At 31.6% G+C, this 15,798-nt stretch overlaps 2 protein-coding genes across 2 annotated transcripts; both read right to left on the bottom strand.

The window, feature by feature from the left end:
- Nucleotides 1-5,643: 5,643 nt before the first annotated feature.
- LOC131657477 (uncharacterized) lies at nt 5,644-6,646 on the bottom strand. Its single transcript, XM_058926871.1, has 4 exons — nt 6,464-6,646; nt 6,355-6,406; nt 5,991-6,267; nt 5,644-5,905 (listed from the first exon to the last, which is right to left on the bottom strand). Exons 1-4 carry the CDS (start codon nt 6,644-6,646, stop codon nt 5,644-5,646), a joined length of 774 nt encoding a protein of 257 aa, XP_058782854.1.
- Nucleotides 6,647-10,162: 3,516 nt separating this feature from the next.
- On the bottom strand, nt 10,163-12,098 carry LOC131654839 (putative F-box protein At3g17490). The gene has a single exon (XM_058924766.1). It carries the CDS (start codon nt 11,972-11,974, stop codon nt 10,802-10,804), a length of 1,173 nt encoding a protein of 390 aa, XP_058780749.1. The 5' UTR covers nt 11,975-12,098; the 3' UTR covers nt 10,163-10,801.
- Nucleotides 12,099-15,798: the final 3,700 nt, after the last annotated feature.

Here is a 15,798-nt window from a genome sequence, read left to right as displayed (position 1 = left end):
CTTTTTCTCAAATATATATTTATACTATATATAATATTTATTTAAATAAAATTATTTAAAAAACACTCTACAATCAAAACAATAATCTAAATTTTTAATGAAGTTTAAAATTTTATAAACAATGACAATAATATATTATAAGGCAACCGCACAACGCGCGGGTTATATACTAGTAATATTAAAACTAGGGGTGGCAAAATGGATGGATTGGATGGATATGGATTGGATCCTTAATGGATGGATCAAACCAATCCATTAATCCATTACAATCCATTAAACTCTCTAAATAAAAATCCAATCCAATCCATCCATTAAGAAATAAAATTCATCCAATCCATCCATTAACAAATTTCTAATGGATGGATATCCATCCATCCAAAAGATAATTAAAAATATTTTATTTTTTTAAAAATTTCATAAAAATAATAATTTACGTATTTTAAAATAGTTTTTTCGTTTTTCTGAAAAATAATTGATTTTTTGTTTTTCAAAAAAAAAACTCGATTTCCCGTTTTTACGAAAAAACTCATTTTTTTCGTTTTTTCGAAAAAATTCAATTTTTTTTTTTCTAAAAAAAACTCGATTTTTTCGTTTTTTGAAAGAAAACTCGACTTTTTTCGTTTTTTGAGAAAAAACTCGATTTTTTCATTTTCGAAAAAATTTTGATTTTTTTCGTTTTTCGAAAAAAATCTCGATTTTTTCGTGTAGCCCAAAAAAACTTGACTTTTTTCGTTTTTCGAAAAAATATCGATTTTTTTCGTTTTCCCCAAAAAAACTTGACTTTTCTAATTTTTCCAAAAAAACTCAATTTTTTTTGTTTTTCGAAAAAAAACTCGACTTTTTTGGTTTTTCCAAAAAAAAACTCAACTTTTTTCGATTTTCGAAAAAAAACTCGACTTTTTCGTTTTTCCAAAAAACTCAACTTTTTTCGTTTTTCCGAAAAAAACTCGATTTTTTTCGTCCGGTTTTTCGAAAAAACTTGACTTGTTTCATTTTTCCGAAAAAAAACTCGATTATTTTCGTTTTCCCCAAAAAATCTTGATTTTCATTTTTTCGAAAAAAAACTCGATTTTTCCGTTTTTCAAAAAAACTCGACTTTTTTCATTTTCCCGGAAAAAACTCGATTTTTTTCGTTTTCCCCAAAAAATCTCGACTTTTTCATTTTTTCGAAAAAAACTCGATTTTTCCGTTTTTCGAAAAAAACTCGACTTTTTTCATTTTTCCGAAAAAACTTGACTTTTTTCATTTTTCCGAAAAAAACTTGATTTTTCCGAAACAAGTCGATTTTTCGTGAATTTTCCGGAAAAATGAAACAACTCAATTTTTTTCGTTTTTCCGAAAAAACTCGATTTTTTTCGTTTTCCCCAAAAAATCTCGACTTTTTTATTTTTTCGAAAAAAACTTGATTTTTCCGTTTTTCCAAAAAACTCGACTTTTTTCATTTTTCCGAAAAAAAAACTCGATTTTTTTCGTTTTCCCCAAAAAATCTTGACTTTTTTCATTTTTTCGAAAAAAACTCGATTTTTTTCGTTTTCACCAAAAAAACTCGACTTTTTCATTTTTCTAAAAAAAACTCGATTTTTTTAAGAAAGAAACTCGACTTTATTGTTTTTTCGGAAAAACCTGATTTTTTTCGTTTTTCGGAAAAAACTCGGTTTTAAGGTTTTTTTTGAAAAAACTCGATTTTTCGTTTTTATTAAAAAACACGACATTTTGTCTTTCCGAAAAAAATCGATTTTTTTTCCCGAAAAAATTGGATTTTTTCGTTTTTCGTAAAAACACGATTTTTTTCGTTTTTTCAGAAAAAAACTCGATTTTTCAATTTTCTGAAAAAACTCAATTTTTCAATTTTCTAAAGAAACTCATATATAATTTAAGCCATTTAAAGTATAAAATAAAAATAATCCATTGGATTATCAAAATGTGTTGGATGGATTTAATCCATCCATTAACTTATTTTTTATTTGGTGGATGGATTAGATGGATTTTTTGGTGGATGAATTGGATGGAATTTAGCTTAATGGATCCAATTGCCACCCCTAATTAAAACAATGGTCATTAACCCTATCTCTTTCAGGAAGATTTGGCCAATCTAATTTAACTATATTCTCAAACCTCTCACTTGAAAGAGAGTATAAAATACCTTGACCTGTCACATGTAGGAGAAGAGATATACCATCATAAAAAGAATGATCCTTAGATAAGAAATAGTTGCGGTACATAGTCATGAAGCTAAGGTTATCAAATAAGAGAGACCATGATTTGCATACGCATTCGAATCGCTTCAAAGATTTGAGAGAAAGTTTGGAGAGAATAGAGAAGACAATATCATCATGTATATGGTTGCTAACCTCAACATTTGACGGAGACATCGAAGGAATCTTCGATGAAGAGTTTGGATTGAATCGGAGAAATTTAGGTTTCTAGTAGAATGAGCGGCACTGTATGATTCACCATATCTTATTAAAAAATATTCATAACATTTAAATACTATAATATAAATTGTTTCACTAAATTATAATATTTATAAATAATAAAAATCCAATAAATCTTATCTAAGCATGGCACGCGTAGAGTTTAATATATATAAAAATAAATGAGGGGAATTATGTGTCTTTTGTTTTCTCTATTTCATTAATAAAATAAATGATGGGGAAGAAGAAGAAAAATAACACATAATCCCTACTATTTATTTTAAAATATAATGTTTCAGATTAATTCTCATGTTCTTACATAAAGATGACATTATCATATGCGAATAATATATATATTCGAAGTCAAATTTGTTTGACTTTTGAATTATATATATTATTGTGAAAAATGAGAATAATCAATTATGATTATTAAATTATATTAAATGAAATTTGTGTTTAAATTTTGTCTTATTTAAATAAAATCAGTGCTTTAAAAATCGAATTGAATTGATCGATTGAACCGGGAATCGGAGAGATTACCAGTCATGTCTGGTTGTTGGCTGAGTATGTTATTGAACCAGTTGAAATCAGTGTCTTAAAAATCGGACCGGTCATCAAATTGGTGACGGTGAGGGTATTGGGTCACAGGTTCACTGGTTGAACCATTGGGTCAGTGGTCGAACCACATGACTAAGTCGGATTAAACCGGATAACTCGGTTGAATAAACCAGTCTCTATTGCAATCCTATATATTTATTAAATTGATCGCGAACCGGATGACTCAGTCTCTAAAAAAATCACAACACCTACAAAATTTCATAATTTCACATGTTTATCCTTTACATTCAAATTCTCAATATAATCATCGCTCACAACAGAATAATACGAAATATAAATTTAAATAAATTATAAACCAGATCTAATTGCAAACAGCGAAAAAATTGTTTCAAATAAAATTTGAGTATAGTCAAATTATATTTTAATTATATTTTTTTTTAAAAAAAATTCATGAAAACGGCGTCGTTGTGCGGAAAAAAAGAGCATGCATTTGAATCGCCGGTTTTCTAAAACCGCCGGTTCATCGGTTTTTTCTGATTTTGGCCAGTTTTCACCGATTCAATAGCATATCCGGTCCTGCATTCAGACCAAATCGGTGACCTATCCGGTTCCCGGTCCGACCGGCCGGTTCGGTCTGGTTTTTAAAACACTGGCAGGAATCATTAAAATCGACCAAAACCAGAAAAAAAATGGTGAACCAACGATTTTGGAAAACTGACAGGTTAAATGCTTGTTTTTTTCGCACACAAAATGATGTTGTTTTGATCATTTTTAATATATATATATATATATATATATATATATATATATATATATATATATATATATATATATATATATATATATATATATATATATATATATATATATATATATATATATATATATATATATATATATATATATATATATATATATTTTGTTCAAAACTTATTTTGAACAACTTTTCCTCCTTAAAATTAAATTTATTAGACTTTGTTCTAAATTTTAATTAAATTTATATTTTGTATTATTTTGTTGAGTGTGATGACTATATTTGGAATTTGAATTTATTGAATAAACTTGTGAAACTATGATATTTTGAATTCTTAAAATTTTGTAGGTGTTGCAATTTTTTTAGAGACCGAGTCTTTCGGTTCAACCAGTTTAATAACTATATAATTTTGTTATAGAGATCGGTTTATTCAACCGAATTATCCACGTGAGATATTGGATCGAACAACAATTCTACAAGATCTTAGCATGTCATCAAAGCTTGTTTACATGGTGTAATCGAAATCGAAGCATGCAAGGATTGTTAGCATATCGAATTGGGCATGTTTGTTATGCTCAATTGTTTAAGTTAGTTTGTTCCCTAAGTTAGCTTGTGTAATGGGTCTGTGTGTAAAAGCTCATTAGTTTAGTGTTTAGTTTTATTATAAATAGCATATTAGTCTTTCATCATTGCACACTGCAAATTTTAATTAGGGTGAGAGAGGTTATTTGTTATTTTGCAACATTGTAATCTTATTTCATAGAGAAAGTAAAGAATAGCAGTTTGTAACCAATTTCATTGTGTTCTTCTTGCTTCCCTCCTTCCTAACATTGTGGGTGTCTAGCCAAGAAAAGAAACATATTATACTTTGTTCTTGGCATCGATTTCACAATAAATTAGTGTGGTGAGAATGGAGAAGATGTCGTCATCAAAGTTTAAGATTGAAAAGTTCACTAGAGTGAACGATTTCGGACTGTGGCGCTTGACGATCAAAGCCCTACTAGCTAGTTTAGCAGGGCTGGTTAGAAGTGTTGAAAGAGATCCGCCGTCATGGACGCTACATTAACACATAAGTAGAAAACGACTATGATAAAGAAAGCCCACAGTGCCCTCTTATTGAGCCTTGGTGATAAGGTTCTTCGACTGGTTTCGAAAAAGACGACGGCGGCGAGTTTGTGGTCGAAACTCGAAAGCTTGTACATGAACACATCATTGGTCAATCGCCTCTACCTGAAGCAAGCTATTTATTAATTCAAGATGAGTGAAAACAAGGTCTTGGTTGAGCAGTTGGATATGTATTCATTCAAGATCGAAGATGAAGATCACGCACTATTGTGGGCTGTAATCTTTGCCCAGATCACATGCTCACTTCAAAGAAACTTTATTGTATAGAAGAGAGTCCCTGACGTTTGAATAAGTTCAATCAGCCTTGTATTATAAGGATTTAAACAAATGAAAAGAGCACAAGCCATCTTCGACTGGTGAAGGCCTGTCGGTTAAGGTGAAATTAACAAAAAGGGATGGAAAGTTCTACAAGAAGAAGGGTAAAAGTCATCAGAAGTCTTATAGTGTTGATGCATCTAGTATTCGATGTTATCACTGTAAGAAGGAGGGTCATATAAGAAAAGTGTGCCCTGAACGCCTAAAAAATCATGGAGGTAAGGATAATGGCAACTCTGCCATTGTTCAATATGATTTTGACTCATCGGATGTTCTTATGGTTTCAAGCAGCGACTCAAGTAAAGAGTGGATTATTGATTCACGTTGCACTTAGCACATGACTCCAAACAAAGATTTGTTCAAAGAATTATGTGATCAAGATGGTGGATCTGTATTGCTAGGAAACAACAAAGCTTGTAGGTGTTGGATCCGTGAGATTCAAGCTCCATGATGTGTCAATAAGGTTGCTGACTGAAGTCATGTATGTTCTTGATTTGAAGAGAAATTAGATTTCTCTTGGTGAAGGGTATCATAAGAGTCAATGAAGGGTGTAACATCCTCTAAACCACAATTGTAGCAAGTCACACATGCACCTCCTCTACACTCATTAGCTTTGTGACCTGGCTTGCCACACTTGAAGCATTTCACTTCAGCACTTGTGCACTCAGAAACACGATGACCTTCAACACCACACATGTAGCACCTAATCGAAGTAGGAGCTCCTCCCCCACTCGACTTCCTGTCATAATCAACTTTCTGCTTCCCTTTATCAGCATAAGACTTTTCTCGTAATTGGCATTTCCCTTTTTTTATCATTCATAGACTTGTAGTGAGCAGCACTCTCCCTACAATCCTCATCATAGATCCTACTCTTGTTAACCAACTCAGCAAAACACGAAATTTGTTGATAAACAATAGCCTTCTTGATCTCAGGTCTCAAACAATTCACAAACTTAAGACACTTAGACCTCTCAACATTAGCAGTGTTGTAATAAGGACAATACTTAATCAACTCTTGAAATCTTACAGCATACTCCGCTATAGTTCCATTACCCTGCTTCAGCTCAAGAAACTTAACCTCTTTCTTTCCATGCACATCTTCTAGAAAATAGTTTTCCAGAAATGCATTACGGAAAGGAGCCCAAGTAACCTCAATTCCTTCTTAATCAAATCTCTGAATAGTGCTACCCCACCAATCCTCAGCTTCCTTCTCAAGCATACAAATATCAAATTGTACTTTCTGTGCATCCATACAATTTATAACCCGAAAGATCTTCTCAATTGCCTTCAGTCATGCTTGTGCTTTGTCAGGTTCATGCTCTCCCTCCAAGATAGGTGGATTATTCCTCCATAAATTCCCCAAAGCACGAAACTCATCCTCCTCTATATTACCAACATTCACATTCGGAGCCGGCCCAATAGCACCACCCAACATCGTCAACTCCTCGGCAATCGCATCATCATTCCTTCCTGCAACCATCGTTAAACAACCAACAAGCTACATCAGGCAAACAGTACCGATCGTGTCACAAACACAAATCAAATACAAAAGGAAAATAACCATGTTAATAACCTGGCCAACTGGCCGACCATGCTCTGATACCACTAATATAACACCCTATAAACCTCATGGAAAATATATTGCATGATCATAGTAAATTAGAATGCATATCAAAAGAGGGCGTCACGTGTATTGGAAAAAAAGCCAAACATAATTAACACAATGCACCTGGTCATGTTCATAACACATTTAAATTCATGTTCCATATGCACATCACCGAGGAATAATTTAAACATTTCAAAATGATATCAATCTCATCAACCCCTTTGAGCCTAAGGAGTAGGAGTTTCTTTTCAAAAATACAAAACCCTCAATATTAACCAGGGCATGGTAGTCTTCAGTTAATTCGACTGAGCGCTCAACTTTTAGGTATTCCATCAGAGGACCAATCATATCCCATCTCTCACAACAAAAGTAGAAGATTACAATCCATAATGGACGTCTCTCGCTTACTGAGAATAAGGCAGTCACAACCTTCTCAACAAAGTCAATCACAAAAGTCATACAAATTGTTCCCGAACGAGAGACAAATAAAAGGGGCAAAAGAAACTTATGAATAAAAAAACAAGAAAATGCAGTCAAGATTCGCGACTCTGTTGATTCCGATCATTTTTCGCAAGCGTGCGACAATGCAGTCAAGATTAAATACACCTGATGTTGAGCTAAGCATGTATTGATCTTGGAGATCAGCGAAATCTAAAAGCTGGCAAAGTTTGAAGATTAGCGTTATCAGAAGCAAGCAGAATCTGATGTAAGAGAACGATTTTGAACTCTGAACAAGCTTCATCATTATATATCAGAAGCCTATGATTCAAAGGGATAATGTCTGTAAGAAGATCTGAAAGAAGCAGCAAATCAAATATGGAATCTGAACTATCAAGTCAATGCATCTACAAGAATCTATCCAGAAGACATCTGAAAATAGACTCTAATTTTCTACGACTCTGATATCTCAAACTCTGAAGAACTTATTCTAACCGAGCTTCATCATATCATATTAAAAGCCTCTGACTCAAAGTAGTTAAGTGTGGAGAAGAGAATACATCTGACCTCTGATCAAAATTCACCAAACTCTACCAGAAGCCTCTGACTCATGATGTTAATTGTAACGGGAAGAAGTGTGGAAATATTATTAACGTACATCTTCACGTGAATACAATGTAATATCCTATCAACTACACTGCAAAATAAGATAAAGGACTGTATAATATACTGTTCACATGTCTTATCATAGTGTTGCTACAGTCACTCTACTCTCTTCTAACTAACGTCTCCAACAACTTTCTGTTGTGTGGATATTGAATCTTTCTTTTCTCTAATTGATTTTTTTTATCTATTTAAAGAGAAATTGGAAGATTGAAATTTGGGTAAAGAACTGTGTAACAACAATGTAGATAATACATAGCCACAAGAGAGTAAAATACAGAAAATGAAAAAGAGTGAAGCTGTTTAAAAGAAGAAGCACACATAAAAAAGGAAATTGTGCAAAACTCAAGACCATCATTGAGTTAGTGAGAATGAGAATGTTACTGAAAATGCATATATGGAACTGAACATGAAGAAATCACTTATATGCAGGAAAACAAGAAGCGAAGAAGATCATGGAGCTAAACAATGAAGATACATCTGGGTCTAAAAGAAGACGCACAATATGGATCTATCAAAGACAGAAAGGAATTATAAGCAAGAAAAGAAGAGTATTTGCTATGAAGATCTTCAAAGACAATAAGGAGAAACACTCTAAGCTTTCAAAAGTGAGCATGTACAGTTGTTCATAATCTGTTCAATAATACTTACTTACTAGGGTCAACTTCTCTTGTCATGGTAGCACCTCTAAAATAATGAGATCCACAATTATTATGTTCATCTGCTACGCACTATAGCTCGAATTTGGTGTTTGCTGCATGTAACATACTCTAGAATATGAACATTATGCATGCATAATAGAGGGAGGAAATTTGAGCAGCAACTAAGAAATTTATAGATGTGTAAAAAATGAAACAGTTTTAGATGTTCTGGAACATTTGAGTTTTTATTACCATTTTTTGAAAGAATCATGGGTAGGAAAAGTCAAGGAACTATTGACTTCAACATGAACACTGCCATTATGGAGTGAGAGTTTAAAGTGGTTATGTGATGCACTGAACTTATGAATATGAATTTACAACAGAAATCCTAACATAGACTATTGTTATTTGGCTTTAAATATGCCCAAAACTTTTTCAGCATTTCAAATTCTACTTTATGTTCTGGTGCATGCGCTTATATTAGCAAATTTGGAACATAAAACTAAGCACAGTGGTATTGGTATAGATATTTCAAGTAGAATGTAATGAAATTCAAACATAGATAGTCTCGATTGAGTAAAGACAAAAAACAGCTTAAATCAAACCAAGCTAGTCCGTCGTCTTTCTTTGTGTTCAAATTATTTCCCTTCTTTCATATTCCAATTGGAATCTTAAGGCAAGGTAAAGGCCCAACAATATAGAGTTTAGTCCATGATTCTTTTACACCGATTTCACCCAAAAATGAAATATGAAATGTAGTTGTCTCTGTATAATTTACTATACACGCAATATATCCATTTATAACCACCAATGGATGACTAAAATATAAAACTTCACAATCATAGGAGGGTATGGATATTGTAATGAAAGATTCTTTGATGAAGTCAAATGACACCAACCAAGATTGGTCCTACCAATGAGACACTCCATCAAAGTACACTTTTTCTCCGGAAGTGAAATTTGAATGAGGAAAATCGTCATCAATTTTCCTCCCAAAGTTATTGTTTAGGCTAAATATCTCCCAAAAGGAGGAAAACTCCCAGATGCAGGAAATCACGCGGTTACTTTTGGGAGTACAATGATCGTGCCTAATAATCTTATAGTCAACATTAACATGATCATAACCAACTTAATATTGATCTGTCCAAAGCTTTGAAAAACAACTAGATTCAGAGTAAAAGATCTTAAATTCCGTGGTAATTTGGCTTAGTCTTGTTTTTCACCATCACATATAGAAAGTAATAAATGCAAGTTTGTTTTTCACAAGTAATACATTGTTAACTTTGAATGCAGTCAGATTTTATTCAAACTTAACATGGCTTTACTTTTTCTTTTAACCCCTTTCAATGACGAGGATTATTTATTTCATTTCCGTTTTCACCCCTTCTATGTTGTTGCAACCCTTTTTTCTTTATTGTCTTTTACAATATGGGGAAAAAAGGTTGTTAGTCCATCAGTGTCAACTTCTAGTGTGCAACCCATTATTCTATTCATCTGCTACACACCATAGCTTGAATTCAATGTTTGCTGCATGTAACATACTCTTGAATATGAACATTATGCATACACAATAGAAGAAGGAAAATCAAACAGCAGCTAAGAAATATGTAAATGTGTAAATAATGCAACAGTTTTAGATTTTCTAAAACATCTAAGTTTTGAAAGAAATCATGAGTAGAAATAGTGGAGGAAACATTATCTTCAACATGAACACTACCATTTTGGAGTGAGAGTTTAAAGTGGCTATGTGATGTATTGAACATATGAATTTTCAAGAGATAACATTCTTCAATCACAGTCTCAGAAATATACAAAATCTGATATTTGGCAACATTTGCAACCTCGACACAAACTTTCAGCTCTCTCATTTGATGACAGTCATCCTCCACTATGGCTATACGATTTATTGTTGCATAAAATAAATGTCCCAGAAGCAAGGTAAAACAAATTCTAGAGGTCGTCAGAGTCATTTTTATTTATTTGGCAAGTGAAACAAAATATTCAGTTTAAATATTCAGCTCCAGCCTCCATGAATACAAAAGTTTCAAGAATCTATTACTATTGTAGGACTGATATCATGCTCAAATTTTCTCTCTACAAAATTAGGAGTTTAAGCCACTGCCTCAAAATATAATTATAAGAAGCAAAAGAGAAAGACACCCCTTCAAAGGCTTATCTATAATAAATAAGACAGTATATTTGCAGGCATACAGAGGAAATAAACACCTTCAATATCTAGCATTTGACAAGCCACTTTGTGTACAAGGTAAAATACAAATAGCCATAATCATATATCACACGGCTGAAAACAAGAAGAAAATTCACCGTGTATTCCTCCAATTGGAAGAAGGCTTTCCTTATGGATTGATATCTTGCAATATGATTTCGCAGTAATACCAATCTCATCAATAGTCCCGGTACTTATATCAAACCAAGCTAGTTCATTGTCTTTCTTAGTGATCAATATATTTCCTTTCTTCCCTACTCCAATAAGAAAGTTAAGGCAAGTTAAAGGTCCAACAATAAAGAGTTTAGTCCATGATTCTTTTACACCGAGTTCACCCAAAATTGAAATATGAAGTGTAGATGTCTCTTCATAATTTAGTATAAAAGCAATAGATCCATTTAATACCGTCAATATTATCTCCCTAGTCGAATTGAAATCAAAAACACCATCTGTGTCGGAGGGCATGGATGTTGTAATGAAAGATTCTTTGCAGAAGTCAAATGACACCAAATGTATATGTGTTTCCGTTATTTCCAACCAATGAGACACTCCATTCAGGTACACTGCTTCATCGCATATACATGCGAGAGGAAAATGGTCATCAATTTTTCTCCAAGAGTTATTGTTTAAGCTAAATATCTCCCAGAAGGAAGAAATCCCATGGATACTTCTGGAACGACAATGAGTGAGCCTAATCATCTTATAGTCATCTTTAACATGATCATAACCGACTTGATAATGATCGGACCAAACCTTTGAAAAACAATCAGGTTTGGCAGAAAAGATCTTGAATTCCATGGTTGTGGGGTTCCACAACATGAATTTATGAGTGCCATAGAAGTTATAATATTTTAGACAAAGAGTGCCATTAAAACTAATGGGACCCAAAATATCAAAAGAAAAGTTGTTTCTCCTATCTCTGAGAGGAAGCTTGTCCCAATGAAATCTAACTTTATTCTCAAACCTCTCACCAGAAAGAGAGTACAATACATTCTCGCTTTTCAGATGTAGGAGAAGAGACATATCATCATAAAAAGAATGTTCCTTGGATATGAAATAGTGGCGGAACATAGTCATGAAAATAGGGTTATGAAATAAGAGAGACCATGATTTGCATACAGATTCAAATCGTTTCAAAGATTTTAGAGAGAGTTTGGAGAGAATAGAGAAGACAATATCATCGGGTATATGGTTGCTAACCTGGACATTTGAAGAAGACAGCGATAGGTCCATCTCCAACAACGAATTTGGGTTGAATCAGCAGATTAGCACCGTCCGAAATAAACAAGAGAAGTAGGTTTCTCTAGCTGAGTGAGCCGCGCTACACCGTTTGGGTTTTATTTACTGATGCTTTCGTGTTTAGATTTATGCTGCAATTAGAAAAACACTCACACGGGTTTTTAATAAATATAGTTGTTACTTTAATTCTTAGTAAAAGATAAAATAAGTAAGGCTTAATTGCAATTTTGGTCTCTCTATTATTATTTTTTTTTTAGTTTTGGTCCCCTTATTTTAAAATCTGGAATTTTAGTCCCTTTATTTTAGTTTTTTGAGGATTTTGGTCCCCTTGCAAATCCGAAGGCAAATTTTAATGAAATGAAATTCATATTGATGACATGTTCGACATAAATCTTAAATAAAATAAGTTTTTTTTGAACAATTCACCGCTGAACTGGCATTGACACATCATAATGTGAGCGTTATTTCATCTAAAATTGCCTTCAGATTTGTAGAGGGACCAAAATCCTAAAAAAACTAAAATATAAAATTCCGGATTTTAAAATAGGAGGACCAAAACCCATAAAAAAGGATAATAGAGGGACCAAAATTGCAATTAAGTCAATAAGTAATATATTTGATTAATTAAAAAAATGTAACGTACATAATTGATATTAGAGATTAATTTTTATATATATTGTTATTGTAACCATTCGTATTGTCAGACCTTTCTGAATACCTGTTAAAGGTGTTGAGTGTGAAGTTCCTCCTAACTAGCTTTTACAGTTATATTATTCATATAGGGTGTGTTTGTTTCGGTGCTAGAAAAATAATTCTTAGGAATCTGAGGCTGGAAATAATTATTCCTGTGTTTGGTAGATGGGAAAGAAAAAAAATGTCTTGGAATAAATAATACCCAGGAATAAAAGTTATTCATGAAATTGTAAATATTTATTCCCATGTCAAAGGGTGGGAATCTTTTATTCCCATGGGAATAAAAGATAACTAACTATAACTACCCACTTCCATACTATTTCAACCCATTATTTTTTATTTTTTAAATTTTAAAATAATAAATAAAATAAAATTCAAAACTATTCCAAGGAACCTTAATTATTTACCAAACAAATTGATGGGAATAAAATTCATAGGATTAACATTCCTAGGAATAACATTCCTGGGATTATAATTTTAATCTCTTAAACAAACACACCCATACACTTCTAACGTCTTCCCTATCTACAATGTAAGAAAGTTTAATGGTCTGGAAAATACAATTATGCCCCTTTGCTTTCTAGATGAGCCACGTGGATACCTTCTATGATTTCCTTTACAATTATGCCCCTTTGCTTTCTAGATGAGCCACATGGATACCTTCTTTGATTTCCTTTTCTACTTCATTTTCCTATGCTACGTGTGAGAACGTTTCATTTTCTTTGTTTTCAACAAACCCAAAACTTTTCCAATTTCCAAATATTATTTCTATCTTCTTGGAAACACAAATATAGTGTTTCCTCTACTCAACCTCAAGCCTTTCTCTCTTTCACGTCCTTTTCCTCTTCCTCAACCTTCCCCTTTTTCCTCTTCCTCAACCTTCCCCTTCTTCTTCGTCTTCCTCATCCTTCCCCTTTTTCCTCTTCCTCAACCTTCCCCTTCTTCTTCGTCTTCCTCAACCTTTATTATGTAACAATATCATCACCATCTTCTTCTCTCTTTTGGTATTTTTTTACATCTTCGGATTTAGTGTGTGTCGATTTCAAGTATGGTAGATACTTAAGATTAAGCCTGGAACGAGTTATTTCGCCGAGTTTTGAAACTAACAAGGTATGACCTTTAGTGATTTTACATATGATGTCTGATGCATTTTGTTGATTTTGAAGCTAACAAACTTATGCTAACATTTTTATTAGTTTGTTTAAATGAGAGTTAAGGGTTTGAGTTATGCTTCCTGTTTTTTATTTAACAGAGAAAGAAGATTTTTTTTTGAAAAAAAAAAAGAGAGACATATGAGCCGATGAAGGAGGAAAACCCTTCTCCTTCCAATCTCTTTTGCGTTTTTCTTACTGATTCTTGCGTTTTGTTTTTGGAAAACAGAAAATGTTTGTTTGAAGTTATGGAGAAGAAATTTTTTGGGTTAGGATTTGGCAATGTTGAAGTTGTTGGGTTTTAGTTGAAGGTTGGATGAAGATTTCTTGAAGGCATGATGAATATTTGTTGAAGTTTTGAAAATCTGTGTATTTTGTGGGAAAAAGGTCATGATTTGGTTTGAAGGTTTCTGGGTGATGAAGAGGAACATGAAGAAAACCATGTGATATTATGAGGAGAGAGAGATTAATTGTTAGAAAATAAAAATTTGAGAGAAGGAATGAGACTTGACAGATGGGAATTTGTAGCAGGAAACGTGGCAGACGAAACATAATAGAAGAAAAAATTAATTGCAGCCTAATATATTTTATATTACTGAATTTATTTTATTTTTACTATATATATATATATATATATATATATATATATATATATATATATATTAGATATCCTTTAAAAAAAATCTCATTACCAGTCAAATTCTAAAAACACGGCATAAAATGGCATGTAGAACTATACTATATAAAATATATCATTTCACTATATAAATAAATTTAAATTGTCATTACCTATAGTATTAATATTGTGTTGATTTTTATATAAAATAAACTTTTATATATATATATATATATATATATATATATATATATATATATATATATATATATATATATATATATATATATATATATATATATATATAGGGGACGACTCAAGTGAGAACACTTGGTTATTATGAGAAATGAGAACACTTAATATTTATTTTAAATTAATATAAATAAATTTAAATTGTCATTACCTATAGTATTAATATTGTGTTGATTTTTATATAAAATAAACTTTTAAATATATATATATATATATATATATATATATATATATATATATATATATATATATATATATATATATATATATATATATATATATATATATATATATATATATATAGGGGACGACTCAAGTGAGAACACTTGGTTATTATGAGAAATGAGAACACTTAATATTTATTTTAAATTAATATAAAAAGAGAAACCAATCCAGTCCATTAAAATCAACAAAATTAAAATTTAATGGTCGTGATTCATTGTTCTCATTTCTCATAATAACCAGGTGTTCTCACTTGAGTCGTCCCCTATATATATATATATATATATATATATATATATATATATATATATATATATATATATATATATATATATATATATATATATATATATAACCTATTGGCTACTAGATATGTTCAACCTATGAGTTATTGTTCAATTTTTGCACCATCCTGTGTAATCAATGTCAGTCAGCTACAACTGACATTATTAGCTTTGTTAATAGTACATAATTTTAGGTGTTGGCGTGTTGTGTGTGATGTTATCACATCTAGAGGTCTACTACTATTATATACTCATCTCAATCTAACATGCAATAAATAATATTATTAATATTCTAATTAATATTCTAATAAAGTGATTTTTTTTTTGAATTTGTAGAATGAGATTAATAGCACTCAATTACGTGTCATGAAATAAACTAGATTTTAAAATCCTTTAATTCAATGGACTATTTTGAAGTGAATTTAAAATAAGAGTGAAGTCTCATTTTAGTCCTTCACAAAAGCTGTAGAGGTCAGATTAGTCCCTGAGAAATAAAAAGTCCCTATTAAATCCCCTACAAAATTTAACTGAGCCATGTTAGTCCCTCCACTAATATTTTTTTCAAACCGATTTTTTCCGATTTTTTTTTACTTTTGAACC

The sequence above is a fragment of the Vicia villosa genome, linkage group LG3, assembly GCF_029867415.1.
Source record: "Vicia villosa cultivar HV-30 ecotype Madison, WI linkage group LG3, Vvil1.0, whole genome shotgun sequence".
NCBI lineage: Eukaryota > Viridiplantae > Streptophyta > Magnoliopsida > Fabales > Fabaceae > Vicia > Vicia villosa.
The sequence above is the reverse complement of the archived record's forward strand: the minus strand, read 5'-3'. Positions and strand labels throughout refer to the sequence as shown.

Coding starts and splice junctions, on each gene's coding strand:
- LOC131657477 (XM_058926871.1), bottom strand. CDS start 6,646: ATGGTTGCAGGAAGGAATGATGATGCGATTGCCGAGGAGTTGACGATG. Junction 6,268..6,354: donor GGAAGCTGAGGATTGGTGGG/GTAGCACTATTC, acceptor ACTATTTTCTAG/AAGATGTGCATGGAAAGAAA. Junction 5,906..5,990: donor GAGAGTGCTGCTCACTACAA/GTCTATGAATGA, acceptor TGATTATGACAG/GAAGTCGAGTGGGGGAGGAG.
- LOC131654839 (XM_058924766.1), bottom strand. CDS start 11,974: ATGGACCTATCGCTGTCTTCTTCAAATGTCCAGGTTAGCAACCATATA.